At 46.5% G+C, this 19,643-nt stretch overlaps 1 protein-coding gene across 3 annotated transcripts in view; it reads left to right on the top strand.

Moving 5' to 3' along the window:
* dcp1b (decapping mRNA 1B) overlaps positions 1-19,643 on the top strand; it is a 260,055-nt gene that overhangs the window by 198,985 nt on the left and 41,427 nt on the right. For 2 of the 3 annotated variants that reach the window (XM_072484611.1, XM_072484610.1), the window contains one exon: positions 8,100-8,166. The exons of the other annotated variant lie outside the window; for it this stretch is intronic. In XM_072484611.1, coding sequence (XP_072340712.1) covers positions 8,100-8,166 — 67 coding nt within the window. The remainder of the gene's footprint in view (positions 1-8,099; positions 8,167-19,643) is intronic. 3 annotated transcript variants of the gene reach the window in all.

The following is a 19,643-nucleotide window of genomic DNA, read 5'->3' as shown; positions in this document are numbered from 1 at the left end:
AGAGCCCTACTGCACCTGGTATTCCCAGGCAGTCTCCCACTGAAGTACTAACCAGTGCTGAGTATGCTTAGCTTCTGAGTTTGGCCGTTTTCCGACTAGTATGGTGTATGCTGCACTATATTAGTACATGAGGTCTTCAAAAACTTCCTAAATGTTTTGAGAAAATCTCAGGAAAGTGAGATAAATTTGTTATATTTATGACTTTCTGTTAACTAAGGTAAATTAAAACTGCCAAGCTTACTGTAAATTTCATACTGGGCATTGGCATGTGTAGTCCTCGTATTGGGTGTAGTTCACTTAATTTTAAAACTGAATTTTATTTTTATAAAATTATCATATCTATGGTATTTTTCTGCCATTGAGGAAAATATAATGGGGGAACATTCAGGTACTTGTAGTGTGGTGCTATAAATTTGATCACTGACAGGGGAGAAATGTAATTAGAAGACCGTTGAATTTTGCATACAAATCTTAATGGCAATTTTAAAACAGCATATTTTAGAATGTGGTCTTACGTTATGCACTCACCCACAAGGGCAAATTAGTCAGAAAATCATACCTCCTGGGCAAGTGTAGAAGTAGTTCAACTGTGTCTCCTTCACGGTTATGCCTTTATACTTGGTATCCTTTGCTTGTGGTGGTTGTTTTGACAGCGGTATGGAAGCTTTTTGATTAAAAACTGCTGGAAACATTTTACCTTGCCAGTTGATGATTCTATCTTCATTGAAAATACATATAAATTCAGTGAAAATTGGTAGTATCTTTGGTAGATGTTTAAGAGTTCTTTATTCTGAGTTCAGCTCAGTAAGGCACATGTTGAGCGAGCAAGCTCGTTAATTGCTTCTGATGCATACCTTCAAAGAAAGAGAAATGAAGGAAGATAATAGCTACATGCGTTGTCATCCTCCACTCCAAGGAATTAAACTGGCATGCATCACTGCTGATGTTTTGATATGGAGCCCTCATCCAATTAAGAGGGAGCAAAGATAAAAGCTTCAGCACTACCTAAATTACAAGTCAGCTAAGATTATGAAATTCTCCAAGAATTTGTCATGATCTTGTGATGAACTGTTGAAACATTCTCTGCATTTCAAATCCAGTTGTGTGGGGGCAGGGAGTGGAGAGAGAGAAGGGAAAAGAAATGTGCACAACCTGAAACACACAATTACCAGTCTATCTTCTGGAACTTTCTAGAACAAACACATCTGAAGCGTTTTTCAAATAAGTCGGAGAGAAGTATGTGAAAAGCAGGTATCAGTCAGTGTCCTCTAAAATGTCAGCATTTGTTTATGGAATATGCCATTAAATCGTGTTGCATCATTAGAGAATATTAATAGTGGATGTGAAAGAGTACTTTATGTATACGTGTTATTGGGGCGACTGCCACAAATAATTTATTTTTGAAGGTCTAATGTAATTGAGACTTTTTTTTAAATGACATGTCTACTTGGCCCATTGATTCCCTTCATATTTAAGTCCGAAGGTTGTGGGCTCAGGATTTAACATTTCATCACAAGATCCTGACATGATTGGAGATTTTAAACAATAAATCACCAACAAGAGAGGACCATACCACGCTTTGAAACAATGCCATGGGACCTTTTATTTCCACCTGCGAGGGTATGAGGCATTACTTTAACATCTCATCTGAAAGACGATGTCTCCAACATTACAGCCTCCCTCAGTAATGCACTGAAGTGTCAACCTTGTTATTTTTCATGTGCTCATGTCCTGGAGTGGGATTGGAACCCAGACGTTGTGATTCAGAGGGGAGAGTGACACCAACTGAGATATGGCTGACATACATTTTATTTATTTTCCTTTGATTTGTATTTTCAAGCCAGACATTGCTTGCGTGCAGTAAAAGTGTGATTGGGCACTGTCATCTCCTTATCAAACAATACTATATACAATTATAACATTGGGCAGCATGGTAGCCCAAGTGGATAGCACTGTGGCTTCACAGCGCCAGGGTGCCAGGTTCGATTCCCCGCTGGGTCACTGTCTGTGCGGAGTCTGCGTTCTCCCCGTGTCTGCATGGGTTTCCTCCGGGTGCTCCGTTTCTCCCACAGTCCAAAGACGTGCAGGTTAGGTGGATTGGCCATGGTAAATTGCCCTTAGAGAGCAAAGAAGTTAGGAGGGATATTGGGTTCTGGGGATAGGGTGGAAGTGAGGACTTAAGTGGGTCGGTGCAGACTCGATGGGCCGAATGGCCTCCTCCTGCACTGTATATTCTATTATGTACAACAGTAAAACCATTTTACTTATTTATCACTGCAAATCAGCGACTCTTTAAAATGTCCTATTTTACATGAATAAAAACGTACTCAAGCTTCGGTCGTAAATTCCCAGGTCACAGCGAGGAAATTAGTTTAAGAAATACTCACCACTTTACCTCACACATGTCTGTGACACCTAACCTCGAGGTCCTTATGCAGGCACAGAAGTCATGGGTGGAAGTTAATGCCACTCCCACCACTGAAGATGAGATTGAAAGCAGGGGCATGTGATTGAGTGCGATGGTGCAGGGTGGAGACCACAGCATCTCCCTGCAAACCTCTGATTAAGTGCAGGTGGGATGGCTGACCTTCCCTCCTTGATGCTAATTAGGGCCCTTAAGTGGGTGTTAATTGCATTCAACCACCAATAGGCAGGGGACTTGCCATGCGAGCAGACCAATAATAGCCTAGCAGGGAGTTCCTTGTTCAAAGGCACTTAATACCTGATCAAGGGACCCTGCAGAGGAAGGGGGACGGCCACTGAGTCCCACCCCTGACCTTTCCTTTGACACACAATTTCTAGCCCCTCCTCGCGTGACACCTCCTTCCTGTGACCTCGATCTTGCCGTCACTTCCCTCTCCAGGAATCCCCATGATAACTCTACTGCAGCCTTAAGTGTATTACTAAAAGCACCCACCACTCACAATGGAGCTACTGGCAATGGAGAACTGCCAGACTTTGTTGACCGTCCACTCCGGGGATGGGATTTCTGTTCCAATGGGGGAAGCTGAAATTAAATGTCCCCGTGTGGCTCGGAGGCCCGGCAGCAGTGTTTTTACTGCCAATTAGGGACTTAATTCCCTTGGGGATCCATGGATCTATCTGATCAGTGGAAGTGTCACCAATTTTGATGGTGAAAGTCAGCCCCCCCTGCCTTCGTTAAATTCGACCCCATTTTCTGGCTGTTGATGGAATCTACTAAAGATTGCACTTTAGCACTTCAAAAATTAGTTTGTTTTTGGGGGGAATAAATATTGCTGCATCTTAATGTATTCAGCACATTGTTGTTCCAAAAGAGTTTATCTAGATACCAAAATTGGGATGGGTCAGGGTTATTTTTCTAAGCTTTCAACAGCTTGCATTGTATCAGCATACTGTGAGTAATTACAGTGGGGAGGAAAAATATTTCAAATTCGGCTTCCAGTCCTTTCTTTTCCACCCCCCACCATTCAAAATCCTTTGTTCATTAAATCTGGACAATTTTCTCAACTGATGCCTCCAGTGGAGTTCCTTGGTTAGTAGGCAGGAGACATGCTTAGAGGGAGTGAATTTTTCCCATATTATTCAAACAATCCAGTTGTCACTATAATCATCTCATCTTCTTTGGAAAATCTGATTGTGAATGCTCTTGGGCTTCAGTGTCTTGTTACCTTAAATTATATAGAAGTGAGAGTAATGCTTAAATGTGCATTCTAATACACTGTATGATTTGGCAAAACAAAGGCACATTCTTCACTGGTATTAATCTGGTTTGCTCTGCTGAAGTGTATTTGCAAATTGTATTTTGAGTAGTGGAACGTGAAGAGAATCATAGAATTATCATAGAATTTACAGTGCAGAAGGAGGCCATTTGGCCCATCGAGTCTGCACTGGCTCTTGGAAAGAGCACCCCACCCAAGGCCAACACCTCCATCCCATCCCCATAACCCAGTAATAATCTGTCGCAACATATTTTATTTTCCATGCAGGGAGATTGGGGCACATAAAAGGTTCAAGTTGTCAAAGGTCGTCTTGGTGTGGTAAAAGTGGGATTGTACTGTGATCTTGTATCAAACCCTGGTGAAACGAGGGTATTAGTAGAGGAATGGTGTTGGGGAAATTGGTGGGATTGAAGGCTAGTAAATCCCTAGAATCTGGTAATCTACATTGCAGAGTACTTAAGGAAGTGGCTCCAGAAATAGTGGATGCAATGGTGGTCATCTTCCATGATTCTATAGACTCTGGAATAGTTCCTCAAGATTGGAGTGTGGCTAATGTAACTCCACGATTTAAAAAGGAAGGTAGAGAAAACAGGGAATTATAGACCAGTAAGCCTGACGTCAGTAGTGGGGGAAATTCTAGAATCCATTATCAAAGATTTTATAGCAGCGCACTTTGAAAACAAGTGACATGATCTGACAGAGTCAGCATGGATATGAAGGGGGAATCATGCTTGACAAATCTACTGAATTCTTTGAGAATGTAACTAGTACAGTTGACAGAGGGGGTACTAGTGGATGAGGTATATTTAGACTTTCAGAAGGCTTTAGATGAAGTCCCATCTAAGAGATTAGCGTGTAAAATTAAAGCGCATGGCATTAGGGGTAATGTATTGAGATGGATAGAAAACTGGTTGACAGACAGGAAACAGAGTAGGAACGAACGGATCTTTTTCAAATTGGCAGGCAGTGACTAATGGGGTACTGCAGGGATTGGTGATGGGACCCCAGCTATTCACAATATATATTAATGATTTAGATGAGGGAACAAAATGTAATATCTCCAAATTTGCAGATGACACCAAGTTGTGTGGGAGAGTGAGCTGTGAAGAGGATGCAGAGATTCTTCAGTGTGATTTGGACAAGTTGAGTGAGTGGACAAATGAATGACTGACGCTGTATAATTTGGATAAATGCGAGGTTATCCAATTTGGTAACTGAAACGAGAAGGCAGACTAGGAGCATGTGCAATGAGACTTGGGTGTCCTCGTACACCAGCCATTGAAGGTAAGCATGCAAGTACAGCAGGCAGCAAAGAAGGTAAGTGGTACTCTGACCTTCATAGTGAGAGGATTCAAGTACAGGAGCAAGGATGTCTTGCTGCAATTATACAGGGCCTTGGTGAAGCCACACCTGGAATGTTTTGGTCTTCTTATCTGAGGAAGGTTGTTCTTGCGCAAGAGGGAATGCAGTGAAGATTTACCTGGTTCCTGGGATTGCGGGACTGAGGTATAAGGAGAAATTGAATTGGTTAGGGTTGTATTCACTGGAGTTCAGAAGAATGAGGGGGGAATCTCATAGAAACCTATAAAATTCTAACAGGACTAGACAGGGTAGGTGTAGGAAGGATGTCCCCAATGTTGCGTGTCCAGAACCAGTGGTCATAGTCTGAGGATACGGGGTAGATCATTTAGGACAGATGAGGGGGAAATGTCTTCACCCAGAGAGTTGTGAGCCTGTAGAATTTGTTACCACAAGAAGTAGTTGAGGCCAAAACATTGTATGTTTTCCGGAAGCAGTTCGATATAGCACTTGGGGGCAAAGGGAATCAAAGGATATGAGGGAAAGTGAGATTTAGCTGGATAATCAGCCATGATCATAATGAATGGTGGAGCAGGCTTGAAGGGCTAAATGGCCTCCTCCTGCTCCTATTTTCTATGTTTCTTTGGTGACTAGTACCCTGTTTAATGGCTGGAAGGATTGCCCAACTGGAGTGTCTTGTTTAAATTTAATTAAATGTTCCTGGTCACCAAGACGATACAGTGGGTTTTCAACAAGAATGCAGGATCCAAACATAGACTTGCTGCACCTGATGGCTGTGTATCATTAACAAGACTTCATGATCAAAGATTAATTAGGTTAGTCAAAAAGTGATTCCTCAAAATTTTAATCAGATCAGAATTGAGTTGGACTATATTGTGGTCTCTCTGCCACTTCATTGTAACGACAGTTTGTTGCTAGTTGATATTCAAGCTGTGCCTTGCACCTCTGCACAGTATTTCCCAACAATTATGCTGTTTATAATCCTGCACTATAAAGCATTTTGAAATGAAAATGTTTAGACATGCAATCTGGTGTTGGTACAGATTTCTCAATGCATTAATAGTGTTAAGGCAAGTTAGGAAACTAGCCTAAAGTGAAGTTGTGAATATAGATAAATACCATACAGCCATTTAAAAAAACATTAATCTGAGAAATTGGGTCCGTGGAATATCGATGTCCCTGTAGAAGTTCTTCTGGAGCATATGCTATCTGACTAATTAGACTATTTATCATTTAATCATATATGTCTGTCTTTTACATTCATAACTTAATTGGAAACTAGTCCAAATTTACTTTCATTGACTGTCTCTTGTTAAGAAATGGGAACCTTCCTGGTTCTGACCAAAGGCTGAGGACTCTGTTTCTTGGCAGGCCGAAGATTTCCAGGTATTCATGGAGTATGGCAGAGTGGCAACCTGTGTGTGCTCTGTTGTAGTTCTGATTTTTTTTCAGTTATAGGGCTTGGCTATCCAGGATTTTGGGAGTGTGCATTTGTGACACAAAAACAATGATCACTGGCTTTGACACCAGAACGCGAGGATCCCCGGAGACAGAGAGAAAGCCCACGAAGAGGACCCAGGGAGAGAGACCACCGGGAGGAGGAGACCACCGGGAGGAGGAGACCACCGGGAGGAAACACTAGGGAAGTGAGCCAGCAGGACTGGGTGTGTTGGGCAGTTGAAGAAGAAGCTTCAGGCAACAAAAGTGCTGTTGCTTGCAGGCTTCATATAGTGACGACAAGGGAGATGCCCTACAGAGCAGAAAAAACAGCAGAAGGTCAGTGACTTTGTGCTCCAGCCATTGGGACAACAATAACCCTTGGAGCAGTGCTGTTCTGCTTGGCAGGGCTGAAGAGCTGGAGCAGTTATTAGGATGTGAGCAGTAGTTGAGGCAGTCTGTGTCGACACAACCTTTGGAGGAATTTAGAGACTGGATCTTCGAATATGAAGACTTGAATTTCTTCATAAGGGAGACAGTTTTAAATTCTGGAACTTAGTGAATACTGACGTCTGGGTGGGTTGCTGAGAAATCCATTAGATCTATCTTAGTTGCATCGGCCGGTGATTGATGCAGCGTAGTGTGTTTGACACATTTTCCCTGTTAATTCATATTTACCTCATGTTAATTCTGAATGTTAGAGTATAAGATAGATACTGGAAAATTATTTTACCCCTCTGACTTCATGTAGTGAAGTTTATTTTGTTTGTTTAAAAACATGTAATCTTGTGGCATTCTTCTCTTGAGTAAATACCTGGGATTTCAAGCTTTTTGTCTACTTTAAGCAAAAAGTTACTTGTCGTTAATGGGCTTCTAACACTGCACAACTGAATGCAACATATTGATGTAGAGTTCTTGGTACCACGATTTTTACATATTGTATTGATTTGTCAGTTTCAACATCCGCCTGTTAGTTTTTGTACATTTTTAAGTTGCGGAGTTAACTGGATCCCACTAAACACCGAGGAATTTAGAGCATGTCCAGAAGGCCCTCTTCTACTTTACTGTTTGCCTTCAGTGCTTCAAAATATTTCTGCTGCATGAAATTAATGATAGTCTGCTGGTCTTTGTCAAGCAAATTTAGCAACAAACCAGAGAGGCTGTAGCATGGGGAGCAAGGTTTTGATGTAGGCTTTTTGATAAACCAGCTAATCCCTGTTGATCTTTTAAAGGTTCAGATTGTATCCTGTTACTGACGGACCAACAATTAATTTTTTTAATTGCAAGGCATTGAATTGTGCCTCAATTTTGAGTCCTGTACTTTCAGCTGATAGCATTTTCTGGCTAGATGCATGATATTATAAATTCTTCACAGCTTGTTTACTATTTTTCAGAAGCCACGCATTGCTTTTTCAGGAAAGTATGCCTCACTTTTTCCTGACTGTAGAAAGTGCCTTCTCCCCATGGCGAGATATTTTCCTGCTTTTAGACTACAGCACACATTGGTTCAAAACCTTGTATATAAACATATCACTGATATATGTTTTTGGCCTATATGATAGTGAACATTTTAATGTGAGCATTGGCAGTGAAAAGAATTTTGTGTATTCTACAATGCTTGCTTTATTATTTTTATTTCAGTGTCTATCTATGGGATCTGGTTCTACGATGAGGTAGAATGTCAAAGGATTGCAGAACTAATGAAGAAGTAAGTATTGGAAAATGTTTTAAACTTGACCATTATTTATTTTTACTACTCCAGCTTAATCCTTCCTCGCCACCTCACCTTTTTGTGCCTAACGGCTACAAGTCATGTGAAGGTGTTCTGCAAAGAAAATATCATACCCGTATTCCTGTACCACATCCTTTATTGGTAGGACCAAGAGATACCACTCGGGTTTAGATTTTCTGCTATTTTACTCCTTTCTAATGGAGTCTACACATAGGTTTTGATAAATTGAAGTGAGGAACATGCTTTCCTGGATCTTAACCAAAATGCTCAAGTGGCTCCACAAATATCCACATCCCCGATGATGGAGGAATTCAGCACATATGTGCAAAAGTCAAGGCTGAGGCATTCGCAACAATCTTCAACCAGAAGTGCCGAGTGGAAGATCCATCTCGGTCTCCTCCGGAGGTCCCCAGTATCACAGATGTTAGTCTTCAGCCAATACGTGATATCAAGAAACGTCTGAAGGCACTGGATACTGCAAAGGCTATAAGTCCTGACAATATCCTGGCAAAGTACTGAAGACTCATGCTCCAGAACTTGCCGCACCCCTAGCCAAGCTGTTCCGGTACAGCTACGACACTGATATCTCCCCGACAATGTGGAAAGTTGCCCAGGTGTGTCCTGTAAACAAGAAACAGGACAAATCCAAATCAGCCAATTGTCAACTATCAGTCTACTCTCCATCATCAGCAGAGTGAAGGAAGGAGTCATCAATAGTACTTTCAAGCGGCACTTGCGCAGCAATAACCTGCTCATGGATGCTCAATATGGGTTCCACCAGGGTCACTCAACTCCTGACCTCATTGCAGCCTTGGTTCAAACATGGACAAAAGAGCTGAATGCCAGAGGTGAGGTGAAAGTGACTGCCCTTGACATCAAGGCAGCATTTGACCGAGTATGGCATCAAGGAGCCTCAGCTAAACTGGAGTCAATGGGAATCGGGGGGGAACGCTCCGCTGGTTAGAGTCATACCTGGCACAAAGGAAGATGGTTGTGGTTGTTAGAGGTCAATCATCTCAACTCCAGGACATCACTGCAGGAGATCCTGAGGGTAGTGTCCTTCAGCTGCTTCATCAATGACGTTCCTTCCATCAGAAGGTCAGAAGTAGGCATATTTGTGGATGACTGCACAATGTTCAGCACCATTCGTGACTCCTCAGATAATGAAGCAGTTCATGTCCAAATTCAGCAAGACGTGGACAATATCCAGGCTTGAGCTGACAAGTGGTAAGTTACAATTAGTGCCAGGCAATGACCATCTTCTACAGGAGAGGATTTTACACCACCCCATGACATTCAATGGTATTACCATCGCTGAATACCCCACAATCAACTTCCTGGGTGTTACCATTAATCAGAAACTGAACTGGACCAGCCATATTAATACTGTGGCTACCAGGGCAGGTCAAAGACTAGGAATCCTATGGTGAGTAACTCACCTCCTGACCCCACAAAGCCTGTCCACCATCTGCAAGGCATAAGTCAGGAATGTAGTGGAATACTCTCCACTTGCCTGGATGAGTGCAGCTCCAACAACACTCAAGAAGCTCAGCACCATCCAGGACAAAACAGCCCGCTTGATTGCTCCCCCTTCCACAAACATTCAAATCCTCCACCACTGACGAACAGTGGCAGCCATGTGTACCATCTACAAGATGCACTGTAGTAACTTACCAAAGTTACTTTGACAACACCTTCCAAACCCACGACCATTACAATCTAGAAGGACAAGAGCAGCAGAGACCTGGGAACCCCACCATCTGGAGGTTCCCCTCCAAGTCACTCGCCACCCTGACTTGGCAGTATATCACCGTTCCTTCACTGTCGCTGGGGCAACACCTGGGAGCTCCCTCCCTAACAGCACAGTGGTGTACCTACACATCAAGGGCTGCAGCGGTTCAAGAAAGCAACTTACCATCAACTTCTGAAGGGCAACTAGCAAAAAATGCTGGCCTAACCAGTGAAGCCCACATCCCGTAAATGAATTTTAAAAATGTTTTTTTTTAAGTTTTGGAGGAATTTTCTTAAGAGGAGAGGTTGAGGAGGTTGGGCCTGTACTCATTGGAGTTTAGAAGAATGAGAGACACCTTACTGAGATATGTAGGATTGAAAGGGTAGGTACTGAAAGGATGTTTCCTCTTGTGGGAGATTTTAGGACAAGTGGGTAAGGGGTTGCCCATTTAAGATAGAGATTTAGGCTTCCGGTTGCGGAGATGCTCAGCTAAGCTGGACGTTTCGGCGGCTCCAGCTCTGACGGACTTTCGGGCTCTTTTTGAGAGCCCCAACGGGAAATTTTTCACGACAAAACCCGGTGTGGGGTGAAGCAGCAGGGAGTCCCGTCTCCCCCCCCCCCCCCCCCCCCCCCCCCCAGTGTGAGAGAAAAAGATCGGCGGCGGTGGCCAGATCACGGAGGATCCTCGAGGGCAGCGGCAGAGGAAAGAAAGAAACAAGATGGCGTCGGAGGGAGCCCAGGCGACATGGGGGCCGGACCAGGATGAATTTCTCAGACGGTGAGTGGAGGTGTTAAAAAAGGAGTTGCTGGCCCCGATGTTACAGGCAATCGAGGGGCTTAAAGAGACACGAGGCCCAGGCGATAGAGCTCCGTGTGGTGGAGCAGAAGGTAACTGATAACGAGGACGAGATCCTGGGCCTAGCGGTCAAAATGCAGACGCATGCGGCGCTTCATAAGAAGTACATCGAGAGAATTGAAGTCCTGGAAAATAGATCAAGGAGAAAGAACCTCCGGATCCTGAGTCTCCCCGAGGGAGTGGAAGGAGCTGACGACGGGGCTTAAGCGAGCACGATGCTACGCTCGCTAATGGGAGCTGAAGCCTCCCTGGGCCCCTTGGAAGTGGAAGGGGCCCACCGGGTCCCTGCGAGGAGACCAAAGGCTGGAGAACCACCAAGGGCGATGGTTGTGTGATTTCACCGCTTCAACGACAGAGAGGTTGTTTTGAGCTGGGCCAAGAAGGTACGAAGTAGCAGATGGGAGAATGCGGTGATACGAGTTTATCAGGACTGGAGCGCAGAGGTGGCGAGAAGGAGGGCGAGTTTCAATCGAGCCAAGGAGGTGCTGCATAAGAAGAAAGTAAAGTTCGGGATGTTGCAGCCGGCGCGATTATGGGTCACGTACCAGGATATTTGAAACGTCGGAAGAAGCATGGACCTTCATCCAAAAAGAGAAACTGGACCAGAACTGAGGGACTGATGTTGGAGGGGAAACGACAATGTTAATGTATAGAGATGTAAATTGGGGAAAGGGAGGTTCACTGTATCGGGATGGTCTTTGATGGGGGGGACATTGAGAAATGTGGGCGCCGGTGGGGGGGAAAAAGAGACACAGGCGGGGGATGGGGAATGGGAACGGGGGTGTAGGGGGAGCTGCCCCATAGGGGGCGGGATGGTTCTAGGAAGGCGCGGAGTTTTTTCCCGCGCCAGAGAGATGATGGCGGGAAGCTAGGCGCAAGGAGGATGGGAGTTCCACACACCGGGGGGGGGGTCAAGGAGAGAACGGGAGAAGCCGGGGTCAGTTGAAGTCAGCTGACTTTCTGAAGCAATATGGGGGGAGTAACCATGCTAGATGGGGATCTGGAGAAGGGGGGGGGGGGGAAAGGGGGGGATAACTGGGTTGCTGTTGCTGAGATCGAAAGGGAGCTGGTAAGAGAAAAGTTGGTCGGGGCGGGAATGCGCCGCCTGGGGGACGGGTGAGTGCGCGGGACCCGGACGTGGGACTGGCCCAGAGAGGGTCATGGCTAGTCGACAGGGGAGGGGGGCGGGCAGCCCCCCAGTCTGGCTGATCACGTGGAACGTGAGAGGCCTAAATGGGCCGATTAAGAGGGCCCGAGTGTTCGCGCACTTAAAAGAACTGAAGGCAGACGTGGCCATGCTTCAAGAGACGCATCTGAAGGTGGCGGACCAGGTTAGGTTAAGGAAAGGATGGGTGGGACAGGTGTTCCACTCAGGGCTGGACGCAAAGAATAGAGGGGTGGCTATATTGGTGGGGAAACGGGTGTCGTTCGAGGCTAGGAACATTGTAGCGGACAGCGGTGGCAGATATGTGATGGTGAGTGGCAGACTGCAGGGAATGGAGGTCGTGTTGGTCAATGTATATGCCCCGAACTGGGATGATGCGGGATTTATGAAGCGGATGCTGGGACATATCCCGGACCTGGAGGTAGGAAACCTGGTAATGGGGGGGGGGGAACTTCAACACCGTGCTCGACCCAGGGTTAGATAGATCCAGATCCAGGACCGGAAGAAGGCCGGCAGCGGCCAAGGTGCTTAGGGGGTTTATGGACCAAATGGGGGGAGTGGACCCGTGGAGATTTGCTAGGCCGCTGGCCAAAGAGTTCTCCTTTTTCTCCCATGTCAATAAGGTATACTCCCGGATCGATTTCTTCGTTTTGGGAAGGTCACTGATTTCGAGGGTGGAAGGAACGGAGTACTCGGCAATAGCTGTTTCAGACCATGCCCCACATTGGGTGGATCTGGAACTAGGAGAGGAGAGGGAACAGCGCCCACTCTGGCGACTGGATGTGGGATTATTGGCGGATGAGGGAGTCTGCGGAAGGGTGCGGGGATGTATCGAAAGGTACCTGGAGACCAATGATGATGGGGAGGTCCGAGTGGGGGTAGTATGGGAAGCGCTGAAGGCGGTGGTCAGGGGAGAGTTGATCTCCATCAGGGCTCACAAGGGGAAAACAGAGGCCAAAGAGAGGGAAAGATTACTGGGGGAGATTTTGAGTGTGGGTAGAAGATATGCGGAGGCCCTGGATGAAGGATTATATCGGGAGAGGCGAAGACTCCACACGGAGTTTGACCTGCTGACCACAGGGAAGGCAGAGGCACAGTGGAGGAAGGCACAGGGGATGAGATATGAATAGGGGGAAAAGGCGAGTCGCCTGTTGGTCCACCAGCTTCGTAAGAGGATAGCGGCGAGGGAAATAGGGGGAGTTAGGGATGAAACGGGAACTACGGTGCGGAGAACAGGGAAGGTAAATGAGGTGTTTAAGACCTTTTATGAGAGGTTATATAGGTCCCAACCCCCGGAGGGAAAAGAGGGGATGCAGCAGTTTCTGGACCAACTAAGATTCCCGAGGGTGGAGGAGCAGGAGGTGGCAGGCCTGGGGGCACCAATTGGGGTGGACGAGGTGACCAAAGGGCTGGGGAACATGCAGGCAGGGAAGGCCCCGGGACCTGACGGGTTCCCGGTGGAATTTTACAGGAAATACGTGGACTTGTTTGCCCCGCTGCTGGTAAGAACCTTTAACTGGGCCAGAGAAGGGGGGACTCTACCCCCGACAATGTCGGAGGCGATGATATCACTAATCCTGAAGCGAGATAAAGATCCGCTGCAATGCGGGTCTTATAGGCCTATCTCGCTCCTGAATGTGGACACCAAGTTGTTGGCAAAAGTGCTGACAATGAGGATAGAGGATTGTGTCCCAGGGGTGGTGCACGAAGATCAGACAGGGTTCGTAAAGGGGAGACATTTGAATGTCAACGTGCGACGGCTACTGGGGGTGATAATGATGCCCCCAGCAGAGGGGGAGGCAGAGATAGTGGCGGCAATGGATGCAGAGAAGGCATTTGATAGGGTAGAGTGGGAGTATTTCTGGGAGGTGCTGGAGGTTTGGGTTCGGGGAGGGGTTTGTCAGCTGGGTTAAACTCCTCTATGGGCCCCAATGGCAAGTGTAGTCACAAATCGGCAAAGATTGGAGTATTTTCGGTTACATAGGGGAACAAGACATCTGTCCCCATTTCGCGCTGGCAATTGAACCACTGGCCATAGCGCTGAGAGACTCCAGGAAATGGAGAGGGGTGGTTAGAGGGAGAGAGGAACACCGAGTGTCACTCTACGCAGATGACCTACTGCTGTATGTGGCGGATCCAGTGGGGGGGATGACAGAGGTTATGCAGATATTGAGGGAGTTTGGAGATTTCTCGGGATATAGGCTTAACATGGGAAAGAGTGAGCTTTTTGTAATACACCCTGGGGACCAGAGTAGAGGGATAGATGGCCTGCCGCTAAGGAGAGTGGAAAGAAACTTCCGACATCTGGGGATTCAGGTAGCCAGGAGCTGGGGAACCTTACACAAACTCAATTTGACTCGGCTGGTGGAGCAAATGGAAGAGGATTTCAAAAGGTGGGATATGCAGCCGCTGTCACTGGCGGGCAGAGTGCAGGCGATTAAGATGATGGTCCTCCCGAGGTTCCTATTTGTGTTTCAATGTCTCCCCATATGGATCACTAAGGCCTTTTTCAAGAAAATAGATAGGAGCATCATGAGCTTCGTGTGGGCAGGGAAGGCCTCGAGGGTAAGGAGGGGGTTCCTGCAACGTAGCAGGGACAGAGGGGGACTGGCGTTGCCAAACTTGGGCGACTATTACTGGGCCGCCAATGTGGCGATGATCCGCAAGTGGATGATAGAGGGAGAGGGGGCTGCGTGGAAAAGGCTGGAGATGGCGTCCTGTAAAGGAACGGGCTTAAAAGCGCTGGTGACGGCGCCACTACCGCTCTCCCCAAAAAGGTTTACCACGAACCCAGTGGTGGCGGCAACATTAAGTATCTGGGGGCAGTGGAGGCGACAGAAGGGTGTATTGGGAGCCTCGGTATGGTCCCCGATCAGGAACAACCATAGGTTTGTCCCAGGAAGGCTGGATGGAGGGTTCCAGAGCTGGCACCGGGCAGGAATTAGGAGAGTGGGGGACTTATTTATAGATGGGACGTTTGCGAGCTTGGGAGCGCTAGAGGAAAAGTATGAGCTGCCTCCGGGGAATATCTTTAGATGTATGCAGGTGAGGGCATTCACGAGACAACAGGTGAGGGAATTCCTGCTGCTCCCGACACAGGGGATCCAGGATAGAGTGCTTTCGGGGGTGTGGGTCGGGGAGGGCATGGTGTCAGAGATATACCGGGAGATGAGAGAAGAGGGGGAGGACCTGGCAGAAGAGCTGAAAGGAAAATGGGAAGAAGAGCTCGGGGAGGAGATTGAGGAGGGTCTGTGGGCTGATGCCCTAAGTAGGGTAAATTCCTCTTCCTCGTGTGCCAGGCTTAGCCTGATCCAATTTAAGGTGCTACATAGAGCACACATAACGGGAGCTAGATTGAGCAGGTTCTTCGGAGTGGAGGACAGGTGCGGGTGGTGCGGGGGAAGCCCGGCGAACCACACACATGTTTTGGTCGTGTCCAGCATTGGTGGAGTCCTGGAGGGGAGTGGCAAGAGTGATCTCAAAGGTGGTGAAGGTCCAGGTCATGCCAAGCTGGGGGTTAGCTATATTTGGGGTAGCGGATGAGCCGGGAGTGCAGGAGGCGAAAGAGGCCGATATCGTGGCCTTTGCGTCCCTGGTAGCCCGGCGAAGGATTTTACTCATGTGGAAGGAAGCAAAACCCCCTGGCGTGGAGGCCTGGATAAACGATACGGCAGGGTTCATAAAACTGGAACGGATGAAGTTTGCGCTGAGAGAATCGGCTCAGGGGTTCTCCAGGCGGTGGCAACCGTTCCTCGACTATCTAGCGGAACGTTAGGGGGAAAATAGATAGCCAGCAGCAGCAGCCCAGAAAGAGAGGGGGGGGAGGGAGGGAAGGAGGGGGGTGGGGAGAGCACTATTTCGTGTTATTTTGTTAGTTCACTACTTTATTTAAACAATGTTATCTATTAGTTATCGTGTTACCATTTTTGTTGATTTGCAAGGAGGAAAAATTGTGTTTGAAAACTTTAATAAAATATATTTATAAAATAAAAGATCGAGATTTAGAGGAATTTCTTCTTCCAGAGGATAGTCAGTCTGTGGAACTCTTTACCATTCAGAGCTGTAAAGACTATAAGTATGATCACGGCTTACATCAACAGATTTTTAATCAGTAAGGGAATCAAGGGCTATGGGATAAGGCTGGAATGTTGAGTTGAGGATTTTCGGATCGGCCATTATCTCATTGAATGGCGGAGCAGACTTGATGGGCCGAATGGCTGACTTGCTCTTATGCCACCTGATCTTTACATGCAATTGAATTTTGGACTAGAACATTCTGACGAGTATTACATGTGACTTTATCTTTTTTTAAGGTGATGACTGATCTATTAACTCGCAGCATTTTATGTTTAACACAGATTTCCAGCACATGCAATTTTAAAAAAACATTTACATGTGGTGATTTTTTTTTTCTGATCTGTGTTCGACAAATTGGGCATGATAAAACGTCAGTTTACGAAAGAACCTGATTTTAAGAATGCGTTTTTTAAAGAAAATGATTACTTCAAAGGAAAAGTAGAGAGGGCCAGTGACAAATAGCTTTAAAAAGGATGGTTACTTGAGGTAAGAGCTACTTCTGTTTTCCAAAAAGATTGTCATAATGAGCAAAAGTGCTGAAAGCAGACAAACACCAAACACAGAGTTATCCTAACCTGAATTGTACATATTTGGCTATTTAAACATATGAAATAATTTAATTCAACACATTACATAAAGATTTTTTGAGATTCCAGAAAATGTAAACAAAACATTCATGAAAATAAGCAAGTTGATTGGTATCAATTGCATCCATAAACATGTCTTCTTTACTTCAAGTATTAGTGTGTGATGAAGTGCATCAGATTTACTTTCTGTTCTATCTTCCCCTCTCCGCTCCCTTGCTCCCTAGCTCTTCAAAAAGAGTTTCCGCCTCAGGCTGATTCGCTATTTCTTTCAAATATGTAAAAATTTAAGAAATCAATAATTTTTTTAAAAATGTATTCATCATGGGAGTTGCTGGCTATGGTCTGGAGTCACTTGTAGGCCAGACCAGGTAAGGAATTTGCTTGCCTAAAGGACATCAGTGAACCAAATGTGTTTTTAAACAACAATCGATAATGGTTTCATGGTTAGACTTTTAATTCCAGATTTTTATTGAATTCAAATATCACTATCTGCTGTGATGAGATTCAAACACAAGTCCCTGGAGCATGACCCTGGGTCTTTATATTGCTTGTCCAGTGATATTACCACAATGCCACAGTCTCCCCTATATTGGTAATTAAGAAAGATGTACCGTCTGCCAAAATGTTGTTTCACGTATTCATGTTTTCCATATTTGTGCCCCTCTTACCAAATTTCCTGACTGAAAATATCGATTTATGGAGGGATAATGAGCATTTTCATAAGAACAGTGGGAATGCACTCCTGACTGTTCTCATCAAGATAAAGCAGTACTTTTCCATAAGACCATAAGGTATCGGAGCAGAGTTAGGCCATTCGGCCCATTGAGTCTGTTCCACCATTCGATCATAGCTGATACGTTTCTCATCCCCATTCTCCTGCCTTCTCCCCGTAACTCCTGATCGTCTTATTAATCAAGAACCTACCTATCCCTGTTTTAAAGACACTCCGTGACTTAGCCTTCACAGCCTTCTGCAGCAATGAGTTTCACAGATTCACCACCCTGTTACTGAAGAAATTCCTCCTCTTCTCAGTTTTAAAGGATTGCCCTTCAGTCTGAGGCTGTGCCCTCTGGTTCTAGTCTCCCCTACTTGTGGAAACATCTTCTCCACGTCCACTCTATCTAGGCATCTCAGTATTCTGTAAGTTTCAATGGGATTCCCCCCTCATCCTTCTAAACTCCATTGAGTACAGACCCAGTGTCCTCATCTGCTCCTCCTATGACAAGCCCTTCATTCCCAGGAACTCCTCTGGGCCCCCTCCAAGGCCCTCCTTAGATACAGGGCCCAAAACTGCTCACAATATTCCAAATGGGGTCTGACCAAAGCCTTACACAGCCTCTACTTTGCTGCTCTTGTATTCTAGCTCTCTGGAAATGAATGCTAACATTTCATTTGCCTTCCTAACTGCCAACTGAACCTGCATGTTAACTGTGAGAGAATCCTGAACCAGAGCTCCTAGGTCCCTTTGTGCTTCAAATGTCCGTAGCCTTTCCCATTTAGGAAATAGTCTATGCCTCTTCTTGCTACCGAACTGCATAACCTCACCCTACCACGTGGTTTTCAGCCTGTCCATCACCCTGAAGTACCACCACCATCAAGGCCAATCTCCGCATGACTAGACCGGGGGGCGCGAGGACTCGCCAGCGAAACGGTAATGCCCGAGCCAACCCCGGAGCAACAGGTACCCCGCCTGACCACACCGGAAGGTAAACCCGACCTCGCCACCCACGTGACCAGACCAACCCACGTACAATCCCCTCCAGTGAACCAGCCACCGTCACCATTATCCACGGCCCCTCCGAACATATCCACCTACTTTACGGAAATCCAGCCCTCCCATGCATGGGCAGCCGCCGACCCAGGAAGCGGGGAAAGCGTGCCGGTCTGAAGGTGAGACTTAAATTACGTGGCTTCAAGACCCCTCTCCCCAGCATACTCCTGACGAATGTTCAAGCGATTGAGAACAAACTGGATGACCTCAACGCTAGACTTACCTCCCAGAGGGAAGTGAGGAACTGCTGTGTGCTCTGCTTCACCGAGACATGGCTTACTCTGGCCACACCAGACTGCGCCATCCAACCCGAAGGTTTCTCAATCCACCGGATGGACCGCACGATGGCCTCAGGCAAGTCGAAGGGCAGGGGTGTTTGCCTCCTCATCAATATCTCCTGGTGCTTGGATGTGGTGTCCCTAGCATGCCACTGCTCCCCAGACCTAGAATACCTGACTGAAGTGTCGCTCTTTCTACCTTCCATGTGAATTCACCTGTGTACTCATCACAGCAATCTACATCCCACCCCAGGTGGATGTGAAGAAAGCACTTGATAAACTACACTCCACCATCAACAACCAAAAAACAAATCACCCTGAAGCCGTGACAATTGTGGCTGGAGACTTCAACCAGGCTAACCTCGGGATGGTTCTACCCAAACTCCATCAACATAACTCCTGCCCCACCAGAGTTGCAAGCACCCTGGACCACTGGTACACGAGCATCAAAGGTGCCTTTCGCACCATTCCCCGACCACACTTGGCAAATCCGATCAGAAGTCGGTACTCCTACTTCCGACTTACAAACAGCAACTCAAGCGTGCTGAACCAGTCAAGAAAACCATGCAGTGCTGGTCCGAGGCATCAGAGGACACTCTCCGTGATTGCTTGGAGTCTGGACTGGCCCATATTCAAGGCCGCGGCAGCTAACCTGGACGAGTACGCAACCGACGTCACTGACTTCATCCGTAAGTGTGTCGAGGACTGTGTACTAAAGAAGCCAATGCGGGTGTTCCCCAATCGAAACCCTGGCTCAACCAAAAGCTCCACTCTCTGCTAAAGTTTCGGACGGAGGCGTTCAAGTCTGACGACCCTAACCTATATAAGAAATCAAGGTACGACGTATGGAAAACCATCAGGGACACCAAAAGACAATACCGGTTCAAACTAGAGTCCCAGGCTAATGACACAAACCCAAGACATCTATGGCAGGGCTTGCATGAGATCACAGGCTACAAAGCAATGCCAGGCGGAATCTCCGGGGCT

Source organism: Scyliorhinus torazame, chromosome 19, assembly GCF_047496885.1.
Source record: "Scyliorhinus torazame isolate Kashiwa2021f chromosome 19, sScyTor2.1, whole genome shotgun sequence".
NCBI classification, from domain to species: Eukaryota; Metazoa; Chordata; class Chondrichthyes; order Carcharhiniformes; family Scyliorhinidae; genus Scyliorhinus; species Scyliorhinus torazame.
The sequence above is the reverse complement of the archived record's forward strand: the minus strand, read 5'-3'. Positions and strand labels throughout refer to the sequence as shown.